Source organism: Lissotriton vulgaris, chromosome 1_1, assembly GCF_964263255.1.
Source record: "Lissotriton vulgaris chromosome 1_1, aLisVul1.2, whole genome shotgun sequence".
In the NCBI taxonomy this organism is placed as follows: domain Eukaryota; kingdom Metazoa; phylum Chordata; class Amphibia; order Caudata; family Salamandridae; genus Lissotriton; species Lissotriton vulgaris.
Window position 1 is genome coordinate 1,363,710,896 of NC_141685.1, and position 13,436 is coordinate 1,363,724,331.

Consider the following 13,436-nt stretch of genomic DNA (forward strand, 5'->3'; position numbering starts at 1 on the left):
CCCTAAGCTGAAGTGCTGCTTGGGGGACTGGCCTACAGTGGTTGCCTGACTGCCAAAGAAAGGTGAGAGGAACTTTGTGTGTACTTTCATCAACTTGTGTAAGGCTCTCCAAGGGCTTGCAACAGAGCTTGCCTCCTGCTGAAGTCTCAGGGACGGCAATTGCAAAAACAACAAGTGATGGACCGAATGTGGATCAATGTCACACATTCACCCCAGTCAAAAGATCTGGGCCCAAATCCATTGTTTTTTTGCACTCCACACCACCCTGGGTTAGACAATGGCGATATGCAAATCAGCTCTGACCCTGTTGCCCCATGGGAACAGTCCAGTCCGAACTACAAAAGCCATGTCCTTCCCAGAACGGAATCAAGCATCCGAGGAACGGACCGGTTTCGAGGTAACACCTCTCATCAGCCCGGCTAGCTTGACTCCAAGTGGTGTGGAGTGCCTGGGACCCACGTCTGGGCATCCCCAGCGCACATAGGGCGGCAATTGCAAAAAAAACAAGTGATGGACCGAATGTGGATCAATGTCACACATTCACCCCAGTCAAAAGATCTGGGCCCAAATCCATCGTTTTTTTTGCACTCCACACCACCCTGAGTTAGACAATGGCGATATGCAAATCAGCTCTGACCCTGTTGCCCCATGGGAACAGTCCAGTCCGAACTACAAAAGCCATGTCCTTCCCAGAACGGAATCAAGCATCCGAGGACCGGACCGGTTTCGAGGTAACACCTCTCATCAGCCCGGCTAGCTTGACTCCAAGTGGTGTGGAGTGCCTGGGACCCACGTCTGGGCATCCCCAGCGCACTTAGGGCGGCAATTGCAAAAACAACAAGTGATGGACCGAATGTGGATCAATGTCACACATTCACCCCAGTCAAAAGATCTGGGCCCAAATCCATCGTTTTTTTGCACTCCACACCACCCTGGGTTAGACAATGGTGATATGCAAATCAGCTCTGACCCTGTTGCCCCATGGGAACAGTCCAGTCCAAACTACAAAAGCCATGTCCTTCCCAGAACGGAATCAAGCATCCGAGGACCGGACCGGTTTCGAGGTAACACCTCTCATCAGCCCGGCTAGCTTGACTCCAAGTGGTGTGGAGTGCCTGGGACCCACGTCTGGGCATCCCCAGCGCACTTAGGGCGGCAATTGCAAAAACAACAAGTGATGGACCGAATGTGGATCAATGTCACACATTCACCCCAGTCAAAAGATCTGGGCTCAAATCCATCGTTTTTTTGCACTCCACACCACAGCAGACTTCACCCACTGGCTCCTCAAGAGTTCTCCTGAAGTGCCTGCAGTTGTGTTGGACTTTTTAGGGACTTGCGCGTCGCAAGGAGCTGGTAGCACGACTCAAGATCGAGAAGTGTGTCGCAGAGCTGCCTCTTCACAACATGAGGTGCCTCGCATCGCCAGAGGAGAGTATCGATGTTGCAGCAGACGCCGCCGCCTCACCGGGAAGCGTGTCGTAGGAGTAGAGGATCGACGTTGTATCAGTCGCCGCCGCATCTCCGAGTAGCATGTCGCAGGGCCTGTCGCCGCTCATCGCCGGAGAAGAGGATCGACATTGCAGCAGATGCCGCCGCATTACCGGGAAGCGGGTCACATCAAGGAGAAAGCACCATCTTTATTTCTTTGCACCGGATATTAGCTGCATTTCCATCGTTGCAACACTTTCGTTGCCCTTCGTGTCGGATCTTAAGGTACATAGACTCAAAGTGTTGCATTTTAAGAACTAAAGAGAACTAAGCTAAAACGACCATCTTAATTTTAGGATTGTGAATTTTTGTTGGTAGTGGTCTTGTGATAAGCCTATATAAAGAATACTTATTTTTTATATAAATCCTGTGTGGTATCCATCTGTAGTGTTGTCACTTGATTACTGTATGTGTTCACAAATGCTTTACACACTGCCTCTGAGATAAACCTGTCTGCTCGTGCCAAGCTACCAATAGGGTGAGCAGGGGTTATTTTAGGAGTATACCCCCCTTACCCAGACTAGAGGCAAGGGGCCCTATTTGTCACAAGTACCTACCTGGGCCAACTACAGACCCCCAAATCTAACAATAAGAAAGGACATTTTGAGACACACAGCTACGGGGTTTGTTTACTAATTACCTTGTCTCTTACTTATGCCAGAGAAGCCATATGATCCTCAGGTACATCTCTTCCTTCTTAGAATGAGTCAGGAGTCGAAAAAATCATTTGGGGTAAAAAGCGAAAAATCTCCTACGAGTTAGGGGCTTAGATACTCTTTCACTTTTTTTTTACTTTGTTATTTATTTCCCCAAGAAAGATGTATGGGCCCATTACCCTGCTCAAGGACACTACATAATAATTGAAACAGTGAGATTATTTTTGACCATTGAAACATCCCAAATAACGAAGATGGTTAAAAATAGTTGAAGAAGATTCATAAATGTGATCAGCATGGATTTCGTTTTTTATGGTAATTTGTGTAAATGTGGTTTCTTAGATTCTTCATGTCTTTTTAATGGCTGGCATAAGTGTTTACATAAACAAGGGACAAATTAGTAGGCTTGAGTGACAAAAAATTCCACAGCGCTCCATGGAGGTCCAGAAGCAGCAGAAGAGTGAGATAAGTCATGCTGCTGATTTTTACCACAAGAAGTAAAACAGCGTGAACAGCACCACAAGCAGAGCAAGAGGAGCAAGCTTCTTTCTGCCAATTGAAAACATGTTTAACTTGAGTGGCAGCTTCCTCAATGCAAGTGGCCCGTTTTTCAACATGAGCAGTAACGATCTGCTGTGACCACCCATGTTGAGGATTCTCGCCAGGAGATAGTCAAGCCTTGGTGAGCCAGGAGAGAGGAAATACTCCACTCCATGCCACTTTGCAGAGTTTTTCAGATCTCCGTGCTCTGTGCGGGGCACAGAGTGGGAAATACTCTGCAAACTCCGGAAGTGCAGCAGAGTTTACTGCCCAGCTAATAAACAGAATTCTTTTCTTCATGTTGCTTCTCTTGCACATGTCTGAACCAAGCAAATTCATAGACAAAGACCAGTGTGTCCCTGTGTTTCAAATTTGGGAATGTGATTTAAGAAACATGTTCCACCCAAATCTTAAATTCTGCATTAAAAAACCTTGCTGAGTGTGATTTTTCAAGAGTGTTGCATTGTGTTGCAATATGCCCCGCACCTACTTAGTTTTAAAACTCTATCTTGAAGGATTATGCCAGTCATGTAGCCAAGAATATATGATAGCTCTCATTAAAGGCAAGAGTATGGATTTTCTTTATTTAATTTATTATGTTCCAAGGGCACCTTAAAATGCATAACAAACAAAAAATGGACAATGTTTACCTTCAGTTAAGTGTGGGTAGGAACATTCACATTACACATATTTTTTGTGTTGAAAATTTGTATTGAGTTTTATAATATAATACAAGTTAATAATAAGGCATCAATAAGTGGTTAATAAATACAATACTAAAAAAAGGTATCAATGCAGGTATAACATTTGCTGTTGAATAAAACAAATAAATATGGAATACATAAATAGGTATATAATAAATGTTTATTTAAATAAATATGTAAAGAAAGGAAATGGTGAGGGATCCTCCATAAATGTGATCAGTGATATCAGTCACAGTGGTCAGAATCGAAAGTTGGCATTTCGGCTGGAACCTGAAAGTTGAAAGGTACAAGGTCAGATTGGTAAAGTAGGCAATTGCCCATCCTTACAGTCTAGCAAGCAACGTGGAGGCACCATGAGCTCATAAAATATCTATTGCCTTGCTTTAAATGTTGGCTTGCAAAGAATTTAAATAACTTTAAGTAAGGTAAAGGGGGAGTTAGCTGGGAAGAGATTATGCCTCTTTAAACACTACAAGAGGTAAGACAGTTCATAAAAATGTGCTTCCATACAATATTGTACTCCAGTAGCGGCCTCATCTCTTCTCCAGTGTCACAACCTCTCCCACGCAGGAGCTACTCCACAGAATTCTACTACTCTTTGAAGTCTCTAAACAGCCAGTAGGAGTTTTGTACTCATTCAGATTATTTATAACAATCTGACTGCGACCTGATAAACACCAGTCTTGGACTCTAGGGGGCAGATAATGTTACTTACCCATCGGGCCCCCCTTGCATCTGAACTAGATTTGCAGAATTATTTTGCTCTTCTGTGGCAATCCCAAAGCATCCATATAGGGATGACAGTCAAGCTCTTGGGAGCTCTATTCTCACATGATGCATGTAATTAATTCATATAAACAAAGTCTTTCTCTTTTAAAAGGTTTTGCACCCAATCTTAATCAACATAAATGTGTTTCTTATATGATGAGGACTGCTTTGAATGACCCTACCCCAGAAACGCTCCTTCTACAGCACCATTGGGATGTGAGCCTCAGTCTCTCCATGTCGTATGTTGATTTAACTTTTTCCCAAGACTCTTGAAAACCTATGCATTTACTTCTTTTTCTACACACCCAACTGTAATGTAATTTAAAACATTAATCAAATGTCTTCCATCAGAAGTGGTTCTGGAATTCTAAGACTATGAAGGGCCGATTGTATTCTTTAATATCTAGGACAAGAATATTGTGGCACAGTAAAACAGTGGACAAAATATAGAGAGACAAAATATCGAATGGTAAATGCACAGAGGGATGTATACATTTGCCATTATTAACCCCACATAAATGAAGATATATGTGTATGTTTTTTTTGGTACACAGATGTGGAATTAGGTACAGAAAATCTATGCAAATACCTTTTGACATTTTGTCTCTCGACTTTTTGTCAATGATATTAGTGCCTCACAATATTCATGTTCAGAGACACATTTGGAAGGCCAAATTATTGAACACAGTGAAAATGATGCAACATAATGTAGTGCATTCCGTGATAATACTATTTTGCTGTTTCATCACATATTAATGCTGTTCTCACAAGACGTTTTGCCTCTCTAGTACCAATATAACACTTGGGTGAAACAATCAGGTGAGTAGTTAACGTTTGCCACCGCGCAGCACCATGTGTTATATTTGATCCTTCTAAACAAGCCAAACATTTATTTGTGGAAAACTGCAAAGTGTGTATCATAGGATGGATTATTTGGCAAGTAAAGCAAACCCATATTGGATGGGAGGAACCCCTGGATACCCTCATGGGTGACAAGCACTGCTTTACAAATCCACCTTACATTTACATTACATTCCAGAGACCACATTGGTTAGTAACGGTTAGTTGTGTGATTCTTTCAATTGGATAGTACTCACACTCTCTCTCACATTGACGGACAAAAGCATCAAAATCTTACCTCGCCCTCTGTAGATAGTATGAACTCGCACAACCTGAGAGTGCTGTTCATCATTTTGATCATGTTCTCAAGCTGATAGATAGAGAGAATGGAAACAAGAAGGCTATTTAGACTTGTAAAACTGTTGATATATTTCTCTCTAAAATGGCAAAACTGGTTGATCCTAGGTAATACGATAGGATAGTATTTATAAAGCGCACTTATACCAGCTGGTGTCAAGGCGCTAAGTGAACAGGGAGAAGTGACAGCAACAACAACCTGCTAGGAGGCAAATAACCAGGGGCCAGATGTACGACCGGGGCATTTAGCGACTTGCAAATTATGCTCAATTTCGAGTCGCAATTTGCGAGTCGCTAAATGCCATGTACAACAGTGTCAGAGACACTGTTTGTGATTCCCAATGGGGTTGCACAATACATGCCTCATCAGTATTCATGAGGCACTCGCAGTTTGCGACCCCAGTAAGAATGGCTGGCCTTCAAAGGTATGGCGACTTGCTCGACTTAGAAGACCTCCATGTCTGGGACTGCTTTTCAATAAAGCATTTTTTTTTTTTAAATCCAGCCCCTTTTCCTTTTCCTTAAAGGAAAACTGGATGTGTTTACAAATTAACGTTTTTGTTTTCCCCTGCATTTGCAAAGTGGAAGGGTCCCCTGTGGACACCTTCTCATTTGAGAGTGCATTATCACCCTCTTGAAGAGGGCGGTAAATTGTGAGTGTTTTGTGACTGCAATTGCAATCGCAAAACATCCTTACATAGGGTAGCAAATCGCAATTAGGAAGGGACACCCTCGGAATGCCCCATCCTAATTGTGAGTTGCAAATCCTATTTATCAAATTGCAAATAAATTGCTACTTGCTAAATAGGGTTTGTACATGGCCCTATTAGATTTTGCATGTGCAAACAGGTCGCTAACCCATTTGTGCATGCAAAAATGGGTCATGCATCTGGTCCCAGGTCTTCAAGAGCTTCCTAAAGACCGGAAGGGAGTCTGCCTTGGATATCAGAAGGGGCAAAGATTTCCAGAGTTTTACGGCTGCCACAGAAACGGAGCGGCCACCCCACTTGCACCTGCAAAATCTGGGAGTGACCAATTTTTTAAGAGAAGATTTTTTTATTCTTTGCTCAAAGCCAATGCCAGCTGTTTCCTTTGTCTAGTTTAGAAGTGAGGCAAAATTTGATCCTAGAGTGAAATGGAATTTTTGAGCCCATAAGTTCTTGCTTGTCCACAAGTAGGATCAACCCAGTGTATTGTTTTCTCATCTCTCACAGAAGAGGTTAGTCTAGTAGTCAAGACAATTGTTTTAATTAATCCCTGTTACCAGCAGGAGATAGATTCCAACTCTGTCTGTTTACTCTATGCACTAAAACCGTCTTTGAAATGAAGAAATCAGCTCTAGCTTTCTAAGGGTACCAGTGGCTGAGAGGCGGATTGAGTTGCTACACCATTCACTCCTTGCTAGTATCGTAAAGAATTCCTTTGTTTCTGAGAATGGAGTGCATTTTCCACAGGCAGTTATTCCTGTGATATCTTGCAGATTTACTTTGATTTGTGAAGATGGAATGGAAGAAACAGAGTCCGAGAGAGGAGGCACATAAACATGATGTTATGGTATTTTAAAGAAGACTCACATGTTTCTCAGCTGCTAAGGTGGGGATGTTGAAGGCATCTCTGTGTTCCGGTGGTGTTACTTCTTCAAGTAGTTTATATGGATACTGAAAATATAATAAAAAAGATCAGCATTACCAAGACCATTGTCAACAAATGTGGACTGTTATAAGTTTTCAGAGATGGAAGTCATGAAACGCTGCACACCTCAAACAACTAAAAATGGAGAAAAAAAATTGTACAAGTAACTGCATACTATGCTTGCTTCCTGTTTTGGCATTTCACATCCATAGCACCTTGTGTTCATCACCTTTTAAAGTAGAAGATATGTGTGAGTGAAATGTTTCTATTTGTGAGTAATAGATCAAAGATGCAGAAATAGTGAATAATGGTGAGCTGGCAGTGTACAAGTGTACTGCTACTAGAAGTGCTCACCCTGCTCTTTACTCAAGAAATCTTATATGACTCCTAAACAATACATTTTCTACCTTTTTCTACCTTATTGATGAATACCATCCTGGCTCCAAAGGGATCATCTACCATTGACATATCACTCTCCTCAACTACATTGTAAAGAGCATCAGGGAAGAAATTACTGGGGGGGGGGGGGGGGGGGGGGTGGCCAAGCACCCTAGGATTGTGGCCACATTTTTAACAATCTGGTGTCTGCTCTGAGAATCGTGCTGAATCCAACCTTTTTTCGGTTGCAAGCACCTGAACAATGGCCCTCATATTCACCCCCTTTGGCCCATCCAGGGAGCCCGGGAAGAGAGAGATCATTTTGGTGATCGACAACATGGGTGTGCGTATGGCCTGCCGAGAGATGGCCTGCCGGTGGCAAACTCCACCCGGAGCTGTGAACCCACCGTGGCAAACCCCCCTTTGCATCGATTCCTGGGATGAGCGAGGGAGAGAAGACAGCTGATTAGCCGGGGTGTGGGACAAAGCTGTTTTCACTTCCAAGCGGTAGCTCGTAATAGCGGAACGGGTACCTTAAAGTGGAGGAGATGGGCTGGGCGCTATAAGTAGCCAGGACTGCAACTGCATCCTGGAAGAGCTGACTATGGGGCAACCTTTTCTCTGAGGCAAAAATCCATAAGGCGGCCTCCGCGCTTTTCCCCTTCAGCTTACCCAAGCCGGGGACAAGAGAAACGCATTAGGCAAACAACGCCCTGCCGTGAGACTGGCATGACGCTAATGGACACAACCTGGAGCTGCAATCCCACAGCAGCGACCCACGTTTACATCAGCATTCACTCTTGGGGCACAGCGAGTCAGAAGAAACAGTCACATGGAGAAGAGAGGTAGGGACCCCCTTTCACCTTTAGGCAGCCACATGGGCTTGTGACAGCCCAGCCAAATTGGCGGACAAGGGTAGATGAGACAGACTGAGCAACATGAGAATCCAGGACTACGATTGCAGCCTGGGTGGGTGGAAACCCGCACATGACGTCTCACCCCAAAGGTAGGAGATGGGCACACAGCTTCCCCCTCAGGAGGTGACCCCCCAGGAGCACAGAGATCCTGGGAGACTACTACAGCAAACACTGGGCTTGGACGGTCAAACAAGTACAGCAATACTCCACCTCACTGTGGTGTCTCAAGAGGATAGAGGGCGTGGCCCCTGTCCTGGACCAGCGTAGGCAGATGTTCCCTGTATCAGGTGTAGGGGGTGACCCTCCTCTGCCCTTATGGCTGGTGGGCCTCCCAGAGGGCATGTAAAACCAGCACCCAGAGAAATTCCTCATGGATCCTGGATTGTGAGTTTTCCCCCTACTTTGTTCTGGAAAGGGCACACAGGGTGGTTGCCCTAAGGCCTCCACCGGGGGGGGACCCACTAGAGCCATTGTCATCAGGGTACTGAACTTTGTGAACTGATAATATATCCTGTGGCAGGTACGCCAACATCTAGACATCCATTGCACCAACTCCAGGGTTATACTCTTCCCTTATTACACAACTAAAGTGCAGCTCCTTTGTAAATCTTTCTTAGAGATTAAGTAGAAAGTCAGGGCTGTGGACATTCAATATATGCTGATATAACCTGCCAAATTGAAATTAATGTCACAGTGGAGAACCATTTTCTTTGAGAGCCCGGAAGAGGCCTGGGAGTGAGCAGTGGAGAGGAAATAACTGCCCATATAAACAAAGGAGCCAATGACATCTCGGGAGACTGTAGGGGGTCAACCATCCCACCCTAAGAAGAAGTGTAGCAGACTGATAGGAGGGCAACTCTGGTCACAACCAGAGGACAGACGTAGAGCATCCTCCTCAAACAGGAGAATTTTGGTACCCTTCCTTCCTTTCCTCCATGTATAGCTACAAATGTTGTCTCATTCACTTATGGAGAAGAGACACATTGCCTCCAGATAGAGGGGCTTGTTTGGAGCGAAGCTACACAAAACTATGGTGATTACTTTCTGCCGACTTCATCCCTCCCACCCCTTCACACCCCACCACTGTTACCTGTGCCAGCCGCGCCTGAAGTTGCGTACTATAGGGCTGATTTCGGTTGCAACACTATGCCTCACGCAAGACACATTTCACGGCCACGGACCCTAGTCAAACGGGCTCAACGACTCGCCAAGACCTCTGACAACAAAACCATCCACTAAAAGCTGTTGTCTTGCAATGTCAGTGGGTTGCTGGATAAAATAAAATGCACAACAATTCTCAATAGGTCCACAAGCTGACCCTGGTGGTTCTATTGTTGGAAGAGACATATTTGCTTGGGAGTAGGGGTTCCTTTTTGGTACAGCATGGCTTTAACTGCGTATATCATGCAGGGTTTACTAAGTGCTCAACAAGAGTTACCTTTCCCCTGATGGTCACGCATGCTATCTGAGACACCATGGATAGATATTTGGTGGTTACTCAATTCCTGAATGGCATCCTATGGATGGTAGTGTCTGTGTATATTTCACCGAACCTGCAGGCGACCACAATGAAAGATCTGATGACAGTTATCACCACAGTCTCGGAGTGGGACCTTATTGTAGCAGGCCACTTCAATAATGTCATGCACCCACAACTTGGTGTGAAAAGAGAGGCTCAACCCTGGTGCCATGGGTGGAGTCCCTGATGCTTTGCAATCAATGGAAAGCAAAGAACTAGTCAGTATGTATTATTTTCACTGCTGGACTCCGATTTCTCAGAAGGGTACCATTGGACCACTGACCGATTTAACTAATTGGGGATGCCTAGGTCTAATACGCACTGAAACCTTCAGGTTGGGTGACTGAAGTATGTTAGATTTTTGGAACACATGAAGGTAAAGATATACCTTTACCTCAGAACAAACTCCACAACAGATGTCTCCCCAATCACATTGTGGGAGGGAAGGAAAGCAGTTCTTCAGGGGAACACAATAGCAGACCCTGCATGGGCAGCAGTGTCCGATTCTCAAAAACAGCGAGAATATGGGAACATTGCTACACAGGTATGCAACCAACTCTGGCAGACAGGTTTGTCCCATAGACACGGGGCCCGACGGTGAGGTGACAAATGTTGCTGAGGCAATCGGCAATGACTGCACACATTACTATGAGAAACTTTACCAATCAAACACGTTGGGCACGTGGAGCAACAACACCCCATAGCTGCGGACCTGATCATGCTGCAGGACTTGGATGCACCTCTGTCGAAGGAGGAATTATTTTCAGCCTTGCAGGAGATGCATTCTGAGAAGGTGCCCGGTTCAAGTGCAGAAAAGGTTACACCAACACTACTCTCTCACTTCTTTACAATGGTGGAAGCTGCAGGTACAGCTATGATAATTCCCTATCATATCTAGGGGGCCTCAGTTGTAGTTTTCCCCAAACCATATAGGCCACCTACAGACTGTGCATTTTACAGCCTGATTCCCCTAAGTAATATTTAAACCAAAATATTTGCAAAGGCCGAGGCACCAGGGTACTGAAACAGGTGAGATTCCTAGTGATGCAACTGGACTTAGAGAAGGCCTTCGACTCAATTGAATGACCTTTCCTCCACGCATCATGGAAAAGATTAATTTTGGCCCTAAAGTCCTTCAGTCTGTAAAGATGTTATACACAGTGCCATGTGATAGGGTCAGAGTGAACACCATTTACTCACAACAGTTCCAGCTAGGCAGAGGCCACTGGCAGGGCTACTAGTGAAGTAGTGTGGCTCACTGGTTAGAGGCGGCAGACCCGAGAGCAGAGGACGGCCCGGGACCAGGGTTCGATTCCCGACGCGGCAGGTTTCTAGGACCAGGGTCAGCGGACTCGATAATTCTCTCGCCTCGGTGCCCACTCTGATCAGCGATCACACTCGGCAACTCTGGGCACTAGCTTGCCTCATCTTCACTAACGGCCCCATCAGACCGCCGGGGATGCCTGGTCTCACCCCGGAGATACCCATTAAGGGACCATCTCTCAGGGAAGCCAGGAAGGGTTTCGCAGCGGTCTAAGCGCGGGGACACTCCGGTGCGCGTAAAAACCCAGCGCTATATAAATGCCCCTATTACTATTACTATTACTATATCACCTGCTGTCTACTCTCCTGTTCGCTCTTGTGATTGAAACACTGGCCAAATAGATTGGGGGATGCGCAGGTTTGGGGCTTGAGGTGGGGTGTAGAATTAGGGTACTGCATCTCTTTGTATGTGGTATGATGTCCTCCTTTATATTCAGCACCTAAACCAACTGATCCTACAGCTGATTTGCATTCTAGAAATCTACAAAGAAGAAACAGGCCTGAGAGTGAACTGGGGGAAATCAGTCATAATCCCTGTGGTGGCCATTCCTCCAGAGTTACTTCCAGGTGATCTGGAGCATTTAAATAGTTGGTGTTTGACCTGTCAGCCCGAGGGTGGTCTTCCCCAATCTTTTTGCCTCCACATTTGGCTGAATCTATTGTTGGTCCTAAGACTCTGAGCGCTTTACCACTCTGAATCAGTGCTAAAGAGCATGTGCTTCTTCCTTAAACATGTGTATAATTGGTGTATACTTAATTGACCTGTTTATTTAACTTGTAAGTCCCTTGTAAGGTGGTATATCATATACCCAGGGCCTGTAAATATAGTGCTACTAGTGGGCTGCAGCTCTGATCGTGCGACCAACAGAAGAAGCCTTTCAAACTTCTCTCAGGCCTGCAACTGCAGTGCCTGTGTTTGCAGTTTAATGCTACTTTGATTTGGCATTTAGAACTACTTACTAAGCCTTAAACTCCCCCTTTATTACTTATAAGTCACCCCTAAGGTAGGCCCTATGTAGCCCTAAGGGCACAGTGTATGCAAGTAAAACGTAGGACATGTACTTTTCTGTTTTGCGTGTCCTGATAGTGACAAACAGCATATTTCACTTTTCACTACAATGAGGCTTTTTTGTGTTTCGTATGTTTGGAATGGTAGTGATAAATCCTACTTACTGGTGAAGTTGAATTTAACATTGCTATTTTGGAAATGCCGCTATGCTTTAAGAAAGTATGCAAAAGAAACAATTGCTGGACAGAATGCTGGACAATGCAAACATTCACCCCCGGTCACAAGGATCTGGGTTTAATCTATCATTCTTTTGCTTACCACACCACCCCAGTTTGGACCCAGCCATATGCAAATCAGTCTTGACCCTGTTCCTTATGGGAGCAGTCCAGCCTGAACTGCCAAGCCAGGTTCAAGACTGATTTGCATGTAGCTGGGTCTGAACTGAAGTGGCGAAGTGAGCTAAAGAATGATGATGCATTCATCCCAATCTGTGACAGGGGGTGAGTGTCTGAAAAGTGTCAGCGCTCCGTACATCATTTCCTTGTGTTTGCTTTGTTCACAATAAGAAAGTAGACATTTATCTGCACATACTGCGTTGTGTGCCTGACAGCCCATCTCCAATAATTGGAGTAAGTGACAGCTACACTTTTTGCATTCCCTCTCGACAGCCACAACCAAGAAAAGATAGGTGTGTCTGAGTAGCCATCAACATGCATTTGTATTCTGATGGCCTTACCTGGGCAGAGTGCAACAGAGGGTCTAACACTTTACTTGAATAGGCAGTGGCCTGTCCCCACACAAAGGACTGATTATCCCCTATAGATAGCCTGGAGGACAGGACTGGGCTGAAAGAGGAAGCTGTGCACTTCAGAGAGCTGCTTTGAATTCACCAACCAGCATCAAAGGCACTTTTGGCTATAAGTCTGGGTCTCTGACCAACACGCCCCACTCAAAATCAGGCACTTCTGGATCTTGAACTGAATCTATGTCAGAAGGACTGCTGTTCTGCTTAAATGACTTATCTTTGGCTTGCAGGCTTGGAAGGCCTGCTTTTCTCTGGTGTTTCTCTGCTGTCTGCTTTTCTCTGACTGCCCTGAAGGAGAGCTGGGCTCTGCCTATCCTCCAAGTGATCTCCAAGGGCTTGTTGGCTGGCCTCCTATTGCATGAGACTGAGGGACATCAAAGTCTCTATCCCTGCTCCAGTACCTGAACTCACTGGAAGTGGCCCAGACACTTGTAGCATGGAATTTGATGAATTGTATGTCTGTGTTTAACAGAACTGGCGCATCAACCAGTTGCAGG

The 13,436-nt window shown here is 45.1% G+C and overlaps 1 protein-coding gene across 1 annotated transcript in view; it reads right to left on the bottom strand.

Annotated features, from left to right (window-relative positions):
• Positions 1-3,616: 3,616 nt before the first annotated feature.
• LOC147749182 (maestro heat-like repeat-containing protein family member 1) overlaps positions 3,617-13,436 on the bottom strand; it is a 38,805-nt gene continuing 28,985 nt past the window's right edge. The window contains exons 12-14 of the mRNA XM_086936543.1: positions 6,931-7,014; positions 5,298-5,369; positions 3,617-3,661 (exon numbers count right to left, since the gene is read on the bottom strand). Of these exons, the coding sequence (XP_086792669.1) occupies positions 3,617-3,661; positions 5,298-5,369; positions 6,931-7,014 (201 nt within the window). The remainder of the gene's footprint in view (positions 3,662-5,297; positions 5,370-6,930; positions 7,015-13,436) is intronic.